The sequence below is a fragment of the Sceloporus occidentalis genome, unplaced genomic scaffold (genome assembly GCF_023333645.1).
Source record: "Sceloporus occidentalis isolate IW3139 unplaced genomic scaffold, rSceOcc1.0.p SCAF_18, whole genome shotgun sequence".
NCBI classification, from domain to species: Eukaryota; Metazoa; Chordata; class Lepidosauria; order Squamata; family Phrynosomatidae; genus Sceloporus; species Sceloporus occidentalis.
Window position 1 is genome coordinate 1,876,440 of NW_028316998.1, and position 16,097 is coordinate 1,892,536.

Consider the following 16,097-nt stretch of genomic DNA (forward strand, 5'->3'; position numbering starts at 1 on the left):
GGTTGATGTTTAAATGATGGCAGCTGAGCTGTGTCCATTGATCCTGTTCTATCAGACAGAATTTATTCAAACACAAAAACATTTAAAATTGTAGACAATTTGTTAGACATGAGAAAATATGCAAACATCGGTTTTGTTCAACAGAGACTGCAGTGGAAGCAAACAATATGGGCTATTTTCAGTGCAAAGAAGGTCAATCAAAGTTTCTAGAGAAGTGGCAGGGGATTGTAAAAACAGAACACTACCACAAATAAAATAAAAGCAGAGTCTGGGACAGGACGGTAGGGAAGCAGATAAAACCAAAGCGTGGCAGGTTACACGGATATACAGATGTGCCAAGCCCCGAGAAAATGGCATTGTCAGCGAAAAAAAGGTATGCGAGGGTAGGTAGCTAAGAGGAAGCAGAGACAATGCAGCACTTATCTGTATTTCTGTTTATAATGGAGAACCCAATTTGTGTATAAAATTGTGAGAAAAGTTAACATAAACTAGCAATTTTAACTAGGAATAACGGTGGGATTTAGAGGTGTGCTGTATGCCTTATTAAATTGTAAACATATGAGATAAATATCGTTACATCAATTCACCATGGAATATTTTGTTGAAGCAATTTCACATTGTACAGCAGTTTTTATTTGGAAATCCTAGATTGGTTATAGAATGACTATTTCCCCTTTTTGAAAAAACTAAAGCATGCGGACTCACCTCTGGTTTTGTATTGCAGATATGAAACTATTGGTTTTTACTAGGCAAGCTTTCACAATCCTGGGAACACAAGTGTGATAACCAGAACTACAATAAGGGCTTCCTCATTACTCATTACCACTAGTTAAATGTAATTGACCTACTTGGCTATCTATATTTCCCAGCTCAAGTTATACACATTTTCATAACCACAACATTTCAGGTGTACAAATCTGAACACCTGTATTGAGGGGTATGATAAACAGCAGGGGGTGGGGTGGGTGTGTGCAGGACAGCAACCCCCCTCATTATCAGAATAGCCACCTTGCCACATTAACGTCTTGAGGAAGCCATGTTGGTGCTTCAATAGTTGTCAGTGCTATATCACTGACCACCACTGATCTATCACATGGACTGGTCTGGGGAGATCAGAGGATCTCCAACCAACCCATGCGTCCCCTGCCGGCAAAAGTAGGACAGTGACCAAAAATTGGGAGTGTTGAGAGAGGTATGCGTTTTTTCATTGAGTATGTTCTCTGTCTGTACCTCAACATGCCTTTTTCATTCTGTTTCCTGACCAATATATCTTTCCATAAGACATGAGTGTTCTCTATAAATTATTTTATTAAAAACATTATTTTAATGACGGATAACCAATATCTGTGGCAGAAGGTGGCACAACTACCCTTATCTAATTCCTTATCTTATCTTTTCAAAGGCCACCAGATGCAACATATACCAACTATCTCAGGGATCAATGTAATAGTTTGCATGACACTATGGTAAACAAGCCATAAAGATGTGTTGGGATAATGTGATCTGTTTATCTTACAACCTTTGAATAAATTGGTTTGATTACCGCCTCTCTGCCAAACTTCCCTTTTCGTCTAGTTTCTATTGAAGCATGAAATCCATCCATTGTTTTTAGTTACTTGTTTTTCCAGATAATTTATTTAAGGAACAGTCTGATTAAACAGTAGCAGATCATATCCACCCACTGGCATGATGATATTTGGAGTAGTGTATACAGGGGTCTTTAGTTTGAAGATTATACATCATTGGGCCAACATAGAAAGTGTTCTTAAGGGGTCTCTTACTAGTTCAGAATTAGTTCAAGGAGAGACTTCTGTGTTCTCAAAAGCTTATGCAACCCTACTTAATCTACTTGTTGCCCAAAAAAAGTTATCACCATTGACAAAAGACACCATATGGACTTGGACCAATACGGCTAGGTCAGTTTTCCTTATTTAATATGCATTTTTGTTTAGGATGTGTTCTGGGACATGTGGCCCTTTAATATATAACAAATTCAATTTAATATAATTAAAACTAGAGACTGAAATTAGTTGCAACAGATGCGCTCCATGGGATGCAAGTGCCATTGCTTAAGGTAACAATTAGCAAGGCCAGATATATAGTGCATCGAAAACAGTTTCAAAATTTTTATTTGTCTTTATTTGAACAGAACAAAAAAATTCACTAGATTACTTATACAGCTCTTATGAAAAACAGTCCTCTATCATACAGCGCATGCTCAGAGATGAGCATATGTTAGGGAAAACAAGTTCAAGATAAATATATCAGGATAGATTCGCCGGGAAACATGAATGTTTTTGGACTGGAATAGTCAGCACATGGAGAATCGCTGCCTATTGGTAATAATATCCTTCAATCTCTCAGGCCACTTACTCACATGGCACAACAGAAGATGTAAAGACACAATGGATTATGGCAAAATATATACATATGAAAAATTACTAGAATATTTTTATAAAATTTGTTTAGAGCCATTTAATAATTCTGTGGAATTATTTTGCAATTCACCGAGGAAAAATTATATATATGAAAAAAAAACAAAAAACCAGTGCACTCAGTATTTGTATTATGTTTTCACAGGTAAGATAGTTTGTCTTTTGCAACTTGAAGAAAAAGAAAGCTTTGTATCCTTTTCAGGTTCAGACAATTCAGTAAGCCAGCAGTGTTTTACCTTTTTTGAATAAAAACAACAAAAATGATATGGAATGAAAACATAGAATCCTGAGCATTTAATCCCCATTTAAATATTTACTGCCCCTTACTGATGAGTACTGCAGGCTTCAGTAAATCTGTCAATCTAAACATAAAAATATACAACTGCTATATTGCAAGAAGCAATGGGAAACTAGTAACTACAAAGAGTCAAATACATATGTTTTAAGGGACATTTATCACCTACAATTGGGATTCACTGAATTATAAGGGCTCCGAAATGTATTTGCACGTGTACATTTCGTTCCTAAACTACTACGCAGCACAACATATTAGAATCATTACTAGAACGGAAAAACCATTTCGTTAACACTGTTTCAACAGTACATATACTTCACACTTTATTCTCTTATCCGCTTCATATGCCAGGATTTGGCTATTTAGTGTAAAACGGATAAACTATCACGTTTTTCCATGTTCAATAAATTAAATGTACACTCACTCATATAAAAATAAGTGATTAAACATTAGAAATATACAATTGTGCCACTTTAGGTAAACAAGATGTTTATTTGTAGAGACAAAAAGGTATTCTGGAGACTCACATATTTTTCAACAGTGAGGTATTAATATGATGAATTTTAGCACATTGCGATCCAGTGCTGTTACTGCACATAGAAATTGTTATATCATTTATTCTTGCAATAAATAATCAGACCTTTGTAGTGGGATACATGGTTACAAGATGACGGAAACAATAAACCCACAAATATAAATGGATTCTGTAGTGTTTCATATGACTTTTACTCCAGTGTAGTCCACAAGGATTGAATCCAAAAAAGGCACAGGGTAGCGCTGGTCTCTGCTTTTCTTGTTAATTTAAAAATAATAAAAACAAATTTTTTTTTCTTCCATAATTTAAATACATAGCTATCTTTCACTTTATTACTTCATGGCAATTAATTTAAATGTAAATTAGTTAAGTACCATTGCAATTTGTGCAGTACAGCAGAATCGTGAACAGTTTATTTTTTAATCAGAAAAAATACTTTTCACTATATATTTATATGTGTATATGTATATATATATATATAAAAAATCAAACACAGACAGACATGGTAAAGACTAACTATTCTATTTAAATGTTAAACTACAGAGTTAATCCCCCATCCAAAAAAAAAAAAATCAGACATGCTGATATTTTATTGAAGTGCAAATATCTTTGGAGTTTTAGATAAAATATATTACAGAAACATAAGACAGGTAAAGAAAGAAAAAGGCAAGTACTTCAAGTACGAGGAGCCAAGGAGTATGTGGTCCATTTTAGTGTTTTATTGGCTGGTAGGAAAAGCAATTTATTTCTTCCGCTGAAAAACATTTGCTAGCATCGCACCAGAAGTTGTCAGCTGACCCATTTTGTTCAAGAACTTTGTTTTTGTATCTTCGCTCACAAGGCTTGAAGCAATGGACATGGAACTGAAAAAGAGATACATTAAAGTATAAATATATATATTTTTAAAGAATTCATCCAGCCCTGATCACTGGTATATTGCCTGTAACGGCTATTTGGCTACAGAAAAGACAAAAAGGTTGTTAAAACAAAATTACAGTATTTAACAAGCCATCCAAGTTACATCAAGTATCTACACTTAGCATATTGCACTAGACAAGATACATTGAAAAGGAATCCAAAATGACAACAGGAAGCTCCAATAAAATCCAACTTTGTTCCTTAAAATTGATGCCAGAAAAGATAAGTCAGGTTTATTCATTGTGACGCTAACGGGCAGCTTGTGACTTGAAAAGCTCAGATTAAAGAAAACAAAATCAAGTAAAAATGCAATAAACTCACACAATTTAACAATAGAAAAACTCACTTCTAACCCTTCTTTTCAGCGCCTGACTTGGACAGAGACCAAACGTTCCAGGCTGGAGCACGTGCACATGACGACATGGAAAACAGATTTGCCGGAAAAAGACAAGCTGAGAGCATTCTGGAATGAGAGCAAGAAAAGCTGAGAGAAGAAGCATAGTGCGTTCCAGAGAGGACAACAAAGTAAGAAGCTAAGAACAAGTAAGAGAAGGAACGGACAGCACTGAAGGAGTAATGCAGAGCGTTCTCAGCCAGCTTTATCTCTCAAGCATCACATGCTCTAGCACCAACCTGGAACGTTTGGCTTTGGTAATTTAATATGATCATAAAAAAAAAAGCTTCAAAAGAATCTAAAATGACATCCATAATTACCACAGTTAGCTAAGAAACACACATTAGAACTGTATATACAAAATATGTATGTACTGGAATAAAACCCAAGTAATCATCATAATGACAATATCAAATAAAATTTACGATAACCAAACTGATGGCCAAATCAAAAATCTGATTTAAAAAAAAAACAAACAGCATTTTAGTCCGCCTATTAACCAATATGAATGGCTAACCTAAAGATTGTGCTTAGCATAAAATAGGAGAGTGCCAAATGTTCAATTCTCCACAACTGCCAGTTTAGTGAAAATGTCTAATAAGGTATGTAAAAACTATAAGCATTTTCAAAAGAGTCAATTCTTACCAATTCATCCTAGCAGATAGATTACTTAAAATGGAATCCAAAAACATATAAAAGAGGAAGATGTTATAAAGGGAAGCAGCACGCGTGTGGCTAAAGAGAGGGAACTTCCCGTTGTAAAAGACAATTTGTTAATTTAAATGGACTCTGCAATAAGTCCTGCTAATCATAGCTTTCTCGCTGAATAACGTTTTTTTTTACATTACAATGTTACTGTGTCTGTACATTTCATATCATATATAGGTTTAGAAAAACCATCCCTGGTGTTACTATACGAGAAACAAACTGCACCCAGACACCCCAGTTACAGAAGAAGCCCAGAGGCAAACATGTAATGAAAAATAAAAGGCACCACGCTTGAGGGGGAGAGCTGTGGATGAGGGGACGAGAAGGAGAAGTGAGAGAGAGAATGATAGGAAAAGGAGAGTGTGAGTATGTGTAAGTGTATGTTGTTAGAGTGTGTGTTAGTGAATGGTGTTACTGTGTGTATGAACATATGGGGTCATGAATGAGCCCAAGATTACTGGCACTGAAGAAATACTGCATCCAGGCACCAATATGTGTGAACTAATACCAAACTCCTGGCTCAACAAAAGGGGGGATAAGCATAACCGGAACAATTCAGGTGTCCAAATCAGGGGGCGTGGGTAGATAAGGGGAGAGATGGGACCTGAGGCAGGAGTGGTAGATTCCAGAGAGGTTAGGCATAGAGGGTCAGAGCAGTAGCACAGACCTCCACTAATTATACAGCTCCCTGGGACAGAGAGATCAAAGGATCGAAAACAGGGACACTTGTGGAGGTATGTGGCTCAGCATGAGTACTCTAAAACTCCTCCACACAAGCAGCATTTAGCTCCTCACGTGCATCTGCACCCAGGTAGGCTCACTCTTTTCCCATACAAAAACACAATTTATAGAAATACACAGATCAGGAGATATATACATATACACACTGTACGTGTAAGGTCAATGATGGCAATTTTTGAGAAATAGTTTCATTTTGTATATTCTACGTATTTAGTTACATAACATTTATACAGTATATTATCTGTATTGCTATGTTAATCCACATGCAACTACTATTATGCAGTTTTGATGCTAAAAGGGGTACGCACCCCCTGGAGAAACTGTATATCTCTCCTAAAAGCTTATATTATTATTACATTTATTTATTGCCAACATATTCAGCAGGTCTGTACAGTTTATTAAGGGGTATACCACCCAAATATGGTAGTTCTTTCAGTTGTAGACTTCCTGTTTGGATGCCTGTGATGAGCACAAGGGTGTCCAAGTCAAGAAATGGAGTGGCCTATAGCTTTGCATAAATAGCATTGTCGAGAGGTATATACAATAATATAAAGAATATGTGCATTTTAATAGAACTGTTTTTAGAAGCAAAAGTTTGTGTCTTCAACACAAAGATGCGAAAGTAAGTACCGTATTTGCTCGATTATAAGACGACCGTGATTACAAGACGACCCCCCAAATCTGAATATTAATTTAGGAAAAAAAGAAAAAGCCTGAATATAAGACGACCCTATAGGAAAAACGTTTTACTGGTAAACGTTAATTCATGTAAACTATTTTTTTTTTTTTTAATAAAAGCTATGATTGAGAAAAATATTTTGGTTTTATTTCCTTCTATTTTCCAACCTGCCCCCCCCCCAGTTATGCACATCTGCCCCAGAAATGCCTTATACCCCCTATATGCCACTGAGCCGGAAGGAGGTGTGGCTAGCAGCGGGGGTTGTCTGTGTCCATCATGCAGACCTTCCCTGACTGTCAGAGAGAATTCCCCGCAATCGGGGAACTCTGACAGCCGGGGAAGGTCTGCGCGATGGACGCAGACAACTCCCGCTGCTAGCCACACCTCCTTCTGGCTGCAGCGTAAGTTGTCTACGCGAATCGCGTAGACATCTACACGCTGCCCTGGCTACACACCGGGGACTCAGAAGCACCGGTAAGTGGGGAGGGGCGGAAGACAAGAGGATCCAGGTCCCCTGCAGCTGCGGGGGATCTGGATCTTAGTCGTCTCATAATCAGACCTATTTGAGGTCTGATTATAAGACGACCCCGATTATAAGACGAGGGGTATTTTTCAGAGCATTTGCTCTGAAAAAAACCTTGTCTTATAATCGAGCAAATACGGTAGTATGAATAAGTTTGTATGTATGCAATGTGTGTTAGCATGCAATGTGTAAGAGCTTGTGTGTTAGCATGCAATCTGTAAGTGTTGAGGTGCAGAAGTGACACAGGCTGTTTGAGGAAAAACATGGCAAGCCTTTGTGTCTAATCTGGGTTCCGGGGCTGACATTTGGGGTATGTGTGTCCTATGTCTCCAATTTAGGATTTCCATGCATTATTTGATCTATACTTTTAATGCCGAGTTTGTGTGTGATAGTCAGTTGATCTATACCTGCAATGCTGTGTTTCCATGTGTTTGTTTTATACGTGACCTACATGAGGGAGGGAAAAAAAGGTGAGGTACAGTGAAGAAGGGGACAAAGGGGACCCTGGGGCAATAAAGGGAGAAGGGCACCACAGGGGTAGCCGCACAGGGTGGCCGAACACCTAAAGCTGGCCCTTATAACGACTCGCACGTCCACTTCTGGTCACTCACAGGTATATACAATTATGCACTGCTAGTGCAAATAGAGACAAATTTTAAGGTTTTTTTTTTTTTTTTTTTTTTTAACCCTTAACTAAACCAAAATCCCCCACTAACTACCAAAACTAAAAAAATTAAAAATATATTTAAAAGCATGCTCGTAAACAAGGGTAATTGGCTGTAGGTTGGCTGCTCCGGTCATGGCCCGGTCAGCAACAGCAGTGCCACCGCAAAATGCATCATTCACAAGGACTAGTACCTTCAAGGGAATTGTAGGACCATGTTTTTTCATGACGGACCTGGTATGTCATTAGTCATACCGATGGGGATGGGGGGTTAATTTAAAGGGGACACTCATATGATGTAAATTAATAAATACTATGGCTGGAATGTCCCCGCTGAAACCAACACAGGATGCCATTTCACTGTGCACAAGGAAGGAAATCTGAATGAGTATCTATTTTAAGCTGCCAGTTTACATTTCACTTGATATAAACCCAGGATGTAAAATTGCAAGGATAGAATAAGTAGGTCAGCATTCTGTAACAAAAAAGGCATTTAGCACAACAAATGCGGATCACAAGAGCTTGAAAAACAGTTCTAAAAGTTCTTTATATATTTCCATACATATAACTTCCCAATCAGATCAACAGCCACAGAACATCAAATAAAGATGATGTACTCAATTGTAAAAGTAAATATGGCCCAAGGATCTGACATTAAACCTATGTCACAGAAATAATATGATGGTACATGGCCTGACAGCTAAACAAAAAACCTGTATCTAGCAAACTGTCTCACGTGATATCAGAAATATCCGTACATTGTTGCACGTGGTAGTCTTTACGGCAGAAATAAAATAAAAATCAAGGCTATAACAAAAATAACACAGATGTAAAAAATAGACAAAGGACAAAATATTGAATCTCACACATACATTTCTGTTTGAACAACGTCAGTTTTATTGTTTCCTACACTAAATTGTTTTTTTAGTTTGTTTTTTTTTTGCTGTACCCTTACAGGAGGAGGTACCTAATAAAGCAGTCTTTTGGGATGGGTATACTGCAAGGCTGACGTTATTGCGGTTTTATATAGTTTAGGCTTACTTAACCATTAGAAAACCTAGGAATGTGAATGTGTAGAATGAAAGTCTTTTCTGGAATTTTTAGACTCAAAAAGGTTTGCTCCTTAAATCACTAGTATTAAAATATTAGTTATTGGTGTACTTGCACACAAAAAAAAAAATCTGTTTCATTGCACCTGGCGGCATCCTAAATACCTTATAACGCATTAATATGCATTCTTCCAAAATGAAAAAAAAATAATAAAATAAAGCACTCAGGGTCCCTTTCTACTTAATTGTCTATCCTTGCCACTGCTTGAAGCTGCTAATCAGTGGCTGGAAAATGCTGCCATTGAAGTCAATGGGAGGACTTTCCACACATTTGCAAGCCTAGTCCCCAGCATTCCACTAGCCTGTGCTGGCACCGACCGAAGGAGAGTATAAAATGTGCAAGGAGATGCAGAATTCCCCCACACGTTTGCAGAATATACAACAAAAAAAATTTAAAAGGGACCACACGGCTATCATATCTATTAATGTACTTGTGCTATAAAGGTATGCGCTTCAAATGCCACCCCCTTCTGCTTTTTAGAAAGGCAGGGACCTTTTCTTACTTCCTGCTGCTCTGGAAGGAATGTTTAGATATTTAATGTATTAATGTAAACTACAAAATGACTTCATACATAGGAAATGTGAACTATGTCAGGCTGCAGAAAGTGCTATATCTCGATGAAACATCTGCTTAACGAGAATAAACATGGTTTCAGACATTCTTGATTCCTACTTTGTAAAGATCACTCTTGTTACACAAAATCTTTAATGTTTTCATGTTCTATTTTTTAAAAATCGCTAGGCCTGAGCAATCAGAACTTACTTATCCAGAATACACAAAGCCATTTTATTTCTACATTTACTTTCAATTCCTTTCAAAAGATGATTTTCTTACGGAAATCAGAACAAACAAAACCTAAATGAAACTGTACAAAATATAAACAGTCACATATTTTATATAATATAAGTAATGAAGTAATCGACACTTCAAGTAGTATTAAGGAAGTAATACACATACCATTACCATACAGCTGATTCGAAATGAATAGAACCTGCACCTACCCTTGGGGCTCTTGGACCGTCTTGTTCTCCACCTTCTGTTCACATTCTTTTATCATGGAGCTTAAAATAACCTAGCGAACAGAGACAAAAGTCAACATTAATTCCATGGTGTCATTCTGCAAACCAAGAAAGGACACATTTTTATATTTGCTAATCCATCCCCAACGGTTTTATGAGAAATAACCTTTCTGCCCCAGCTAAACTATGCTAAAACATTTACTAAAAAAAAAATGAGAACTGCAGATTAAAGGTTGATGCAACAGAGGTTCCTCAGCACAATCAAAAAAATCTACTCATAGGCAAAACAAAGTTCTGCCTGATTTTTGCTTATGACTAATAAGGAACATGAGAAAAAAAGATGCACAAACACGCATGCAGAATATTTAGACAGAGGCTCATAAAATATATAAACACTACCGCTCACCTCGTGTTCAGGGGAAAGATGTTCCATGTCAACTCGTAAACACCTAAGTCCAGGCAAAAAATGATTCACCAATATATCCTCTGAAATAACTAGGAAGAAACAGTTAAGGATCCTTCATCTTATTTTTTAGTAAAAGCTATGTAGCTGGATAATATGTAAAACAATGCATTTAAAAAGGTAAGAAAAAAATATCTATACGCATTCAAATAAACACGCAGTAAATCTACTATCATGGCTGGATTATAGCCATATGAAAGTGCCCAAACCTGTGCCCAAAAGAGAAAAGAATGAAAATACATTATTAGAGCCGATAATACTAAAGTAAATTTCAGCTAACACTGTTGAGTGTTGACACTAGAGGCAGATCACACATGACTAATTGTGTCACTAAAACAGACTGGGTTCTTTGCCTCTTTAGCCCTTAACAGGTGTGTAATTACAATCAGGGATTGCTTTGTGGGTGTATTTCAACACATAATAAAGAGTCCGCATGGTATTGGAAATTTCCCTTACCCTTCAGATAGTTTTGCTTATCCACTACCAAAAAAGACCGACAGATTACTGACCAGCCTTAATATAGAGAAGTCCCAGAACATACAGATGGCTCCAATCAAAGCTAGAGGTCCTCACAAATGTACACGCAGCCTTTTCACCGTGACCCATCTTCCCAGTCAGCAACTGCATGGCTCACAATGGTAATAATTTAAGTTTGTGAAAACAGAGGTGACACACTTATGGACTTAAAAAATAAAACATACCGTCAATGAGTCAATTATTTATACTTCGCTAATCATAGAAGCGGCTAAGGATCCTTGTAGGAGAGAAAAAACCATGAGAGCAAGACACCATCCCCAACATCAAAATGTTAGTGACACCACATGCCAAGTGATTCCAAAAGTGTTCATACACTTTCCTTAAAAGGTAGATGCAGCTCTCTCTCTCTTGTATTCCTCCATTTTTTTTTTAAATAAAAGTCTTCATAAATTGGGGCGCAATAACATGAAAATAAAAAACAGATCATAGTGTAATACTGTAAATGTGTCCAAAACGGGAGCGTAATAACAAAGGAAGTCTGTGACTCTTCTCCGGAGGAAGCCAGTCGGCGAAACGCGTTCGAGAATAAGTTTATTCAAACGTTTTAATCTTTTTTAACTCTTTGTACCGGACCAGCAGTAGACTCTGATGACCAAAAGACATTTTGGAACTGTTCTACAGGGTTATTGCCTTTGCACGTAACCCAAATTGTAAGTGCATTTCTTTATTCTGTCTCCTATTGCAGAGGTACTTTCACCATTGCGGTCTGTTTCACCATTTTAGATTTCTGTGAAGAATAAAAGAACCTTTTAAAGAATCACTAGATGGGCCTGATATTTCTATTCAAAGCGTGAGTCGAACTTACACATTTTACATGTATAGTCACACATCTGACAATATCACACTATTTAGATTTTTCCTTCTTTCCTTTATTTTATTGCGCTCCCATTTTGGACACATTTACACGATTGCACTCTGAGGAAGAGTGAAATTCAGGAAGCAGCAGACTGCGGGAAGTACTATTATTATATTTTGCACTTTTATGAGTCGGTGGGGATCACACCTTTTCTATATAGTGTAATACTGTACATAAAAATTATAGTGAATGGAATGTTTCTCTATGCACTCAGAAATTGCCAAGATCACAGAAGCTCATCAAAATCATTCATAACATCACCTTTTTTGTTTATTTCTTGCCTATTTACTAAAAATTAGACTTTGGTACAAGTTTGAAAACTAGGAGGGACACTCATTGAAACATCACTCGCAAAGGGCTCTGAATTTTTGTTTGAATTTTGTTGGTTCTTTCACTTACCTACTTTTTTTTCACACCATCTCTGAATGTCTCCCTACCTTCTCCACCAACCACTTCCGTGTCTCCGTCTCCATGCAGTGTGGCTCTGCTTCTTATATTGCATCTTCTTGTTCTTCTGTCTTCTTTCTTCCATGGCTGCTCCAAAAAAGTCTTCATTCTTCATGTTTGCTTTTCCGTGGACAATAGGACATAACTTCCAGTAAAGTAACCGAATGGTGAACTTCTGCAAAAGGTTGGATCCTCGACACTCCTCGGCACATCTTCTTCCCCTTCCTCCAATCGGGAGAGATAATGTGCCCAGAAATTCAGCCATTTTGACAGAAATTCAATGTGATGTTACTTCGGCAAAAGGGGAGGGCCTCTGGGCACACACTCTCCCTGTTCCTCCAACTAGGGGAGAGGATATGCCCCGAAGCTCAGCCATTTTGACAGAAACTCATTGGAGGTCATGTCCAGTTGTCCACAGAGCAGCATACGAAGAACAAATACTTTATTTGGAGCAGCAGATAAAGAAACAAGATAGAAGAACAAGAAGATTCATGGTACAAAGAGGAGCTGCTCGGCACGGAGAGAGGGACGCGTAAGCAGCTGTCAGAGAAGGTAAGAAGCTATTTAGAGAGAGTGTGCGTGAAAGAGCATGAGAGAGAGTGAGGGCGACTGACACCGAATTTTGTTTAAAATGCAAAAAGTCCAAAATGAGAGAGCAGGAAACTGAATTTGCTGCCCAAAAACAAATTGAGCAAAAACGAAACCAAAAATTTGTGCGAATCGTGTTTGGTCCATTGGCACAAGCCTACTAGACATTGATTAGTATGTACTAACATGCCAAGTTCTACTATGAGCAGAGACACAGTTGCGAGACTCAAGGCAGTGAGAGCTGGGTCATTTAGTCTGTTCTGAGAAATGTTACAAGAACTGTAATTTGAGTATTTGAAAAGCTGATCTAGAGTAATGAAAGATCATTTTACTCAGTGTTCAGTCCTGTTTGCAAAACACTTTCTGGAAAAAGAACCCCTAACGTACATCTGGATGGTTTAGAATAACTACTGGATAACTATGAAAAAGAGGAAGGAATCGGGAAGGAAGCAACACAGGAACTTCTCATTTATTAATACAAGCTTACCATTTATGTAGAGACAGATTTTGTCTTGCTCAACAATGCAAGCTAAATTTAAATTCAGAGTGTCCAGGAAGTTATGTGGCCGCAGGACTTTTCAAACATCACACACACTGATTTACATTAAAACATGTAAAATAGTTGATAACGTTTCTGCAGAGGCTGATCGCATTAAAGTTGCAAGAGAAGGTTTAACCCAGAGGATTAGACATGTGCCTTCACCAGATAACCCTTTAAGGGGAAGGTGTAAATAATGACCATGAGGTGTGACTGTTAATTCACCTTGAGAATGGTACTTTTGGTGCCAAAACCAGTCAGTGTATGCTGGAAGTATGCTGTGTTGATATTGTATTATGCCTGCTTAATATTGTTTTCAATGGCTTAAAATAAAAATAACTTTTTATACTACAATGTAGGGGGTGTCACAATCATCATTTTAGTACTACCACACCCTGTGGATATAATTATCATTGGAAGAATGGACTGGATCCTGCAGATATAAGTTACATGTACTCCCAACTGTGCTACTTGACATGTAGCTTATGTCCTCATACAGAATGAGATACTACAGAAGACTATTACATGCTTCTTAAAAATTCAGATTCAGGAAGGATACAGCAGCAGGAGAGCGCACTATATGCTTCAAACAAGCACGTGGCAATGTCCAGTCTCTTGGAATCCACAGACTGCTGATTGTTGACCAGAGCTAGCTTGTGCAAGTGAGGAAGGACAACTAAAATAAAATAAATGACTGTTACCAATAGTTTTGGTTAGGCATTATACTTAATATAAGTGAAATAAAAAATTAACTTTCATTGAAACATGACAAGATGGATAATGGTACACATTATAAAACACGAGCTGGTTTATCCTATGAGCAAAATTGCACAAATCTATGCAGACAACTCTAGGTGCGAGGCAGATAATCTCACACAGATTTGATTGGACACGGCTATGAAAGTGGGTGGGAGATCAAATCCCATTTTAATGATGGGCGCATCAGCTACTCAAATATGACTGAAACAATGTATATGTTGTTCAGCAGTAGAGGACTGTATCGGAATGTGGGTCCTGCAGGACCAGTCAAAAAACTTGCAGGTGCGGGCGGTATTCCGTGTGTTGTGGGTGGTAACACAATATACCTGTGGGTCCCGGTAATACCCCGCACTCCCGCAAGGCTGCCTTTGTGTTGCTCACACACACAGCGTCTTTAGTTTCGCCCTGGGAAAGCAGGAACCCGGCGGAGTCAAGTGATTTTATATCACATGACCCTGCTCCATTCCTGCTTCCCCTGGGCGGGATAAGAGAAGTTGTTCGCACAGAGCGCGAGCAATGCAGAGGGAAGCAGAAGCCCCTGCGGAAGTCTTGCGAGCAGCGCTGCAAGATCCGCAGTTCGGGTAAGGGGGTGGGGGACGGTGTATGAGCAAGAATGCATGATCGAGGGAATGAATGAGTATCTGTGAATGGGAATGTTTGTGGGAGCGGGCAGGATTGGACATACATGCTGCAGGAGCGAGACACACATGCTGCAGGAGCGAGACACACATGCTGCAGGAGCGAGACACACATGCTGCAGGAGCGAGACACACATGCTGCAGGAGCGAGACACACATGCTGCAGGAGCGAGACACACATGCTGCAGGAGCGAGACACACATGCTGCAGGAGCGAGACACACATGTTGTAATGGTCAGAAATTCAGCGGGATTAAGAAAACTGTCCCGCACAGGGCTCTATGCAGCAGACCAGAAGGAAGCTGGGATGTAAAATCTGTATTGTGTTTCCTCCTTAAAGGAACATTTCTAGCAGGAGGTGCGCTGCAGGGAAAACCTAAATTACACAACCGAAATACTGCATATGAAACCAAAGTACCTTATTCCTGTGAAGCTCTGTTTTAGATTCTACATTAGCTATATGCATATTTCAGCCACAGTTCTGCTGAAATAGAGCTTTACAACATTGCAGATTAATACCAGGGGTTACTCACATTCATCACGGAATTTCGGCTCTGCGTTTGGTCCCACTCTCCCAAATGTCCTTATTATCTCTGTCTGCAGGGAGTGCTGATCCTGATACTGAGGGTCTTCCAGAAATGAAGCCAGTTGCATCTTCACTCTCTCTAAAAGCTGTAATAGTTATTAGAAAAACAGAAACTGAAACAAAACCTCATATATATTATATATATATTTGTTCACACAACAGTACATGTGCATTATAAAAAGTTCCAGCGTTGAGAAAAGAAGAATAAAATAAATAAGCAAACTGCAATCAAGCTTAGAAGTGACCTATGGCAAATCAAGCACACAACACTGTCCAACAGGCCCCGTCTGCCTCATCATTCTTAATGATTTTTTAGTACTTTGGACGCGCAGAATAAACACAGGACTAGTTTAAGAAGAAATGCTTTAAATGATTTGATTAGGCCGCATTTCACGCTGTACGCCATCTACTGAAGCTTAACACATGCAGTTATTACAGCGTGCTAAACATACAGAGGTGGAAACGTCTTACCTCACGCTGAGTAACTGTCTCCATTATTGTACCAAAAGCAGGGATAGTGGCAATTCTTACAGAGCTGCAACAGAATGCACAAAAAAGCCAATAGATGACACAATTAATCAGGAATAAGCTATTAGATACAATAAAAAAAAAAGAATTAGAAAAGATAAACTATACTATGCTTTAGCTCACTGCAATGTCAAGAA

General features: G+C 38.3%; 1 protein-coding gene across 2 annotated transcripts in view; it reads right to left on the reverse strand.

Moving 5' to 3' along the window:
- Positions 1-4,007: 4,007 nt before the first annotated feature.
- The window catches only part of LOC149302541 (RAB11-binding protein RELCH homolog), a 33,566-nt gene continuing 21,476 nt past the window's right edge, over positions 4,008-16,097 (reverse strand). For both annotated transcript variants that reach the window (XM_089482250.1, XM_089482249.1), the window contains 6 exons: positions 15,904-15,967; positions 15,380-15,518; positions 14,010-14,126; positions 10,428-10,516; positions 10,004-10,074; positions 4,008-4,128 (listed from right to left, as the gene is read on the reverse strand). In XM_089482250.1, the coding sequence (XP_089338376.1) occupies positions 4,008-4,128; positions 10,004-10,074; positions 10,428-10,516; positions 14,010-14,126; positions 15,380-15,518; positions 15,904-15,967 (601 nt within the window). The remainder of the gene's footprint in view (positions 4,129-10,003; positions 10,075-10,427; positions 10,517-14,009; positions 14,127-15,379; positions 15,519-15,903; positions 15,968-16,097) is intronic.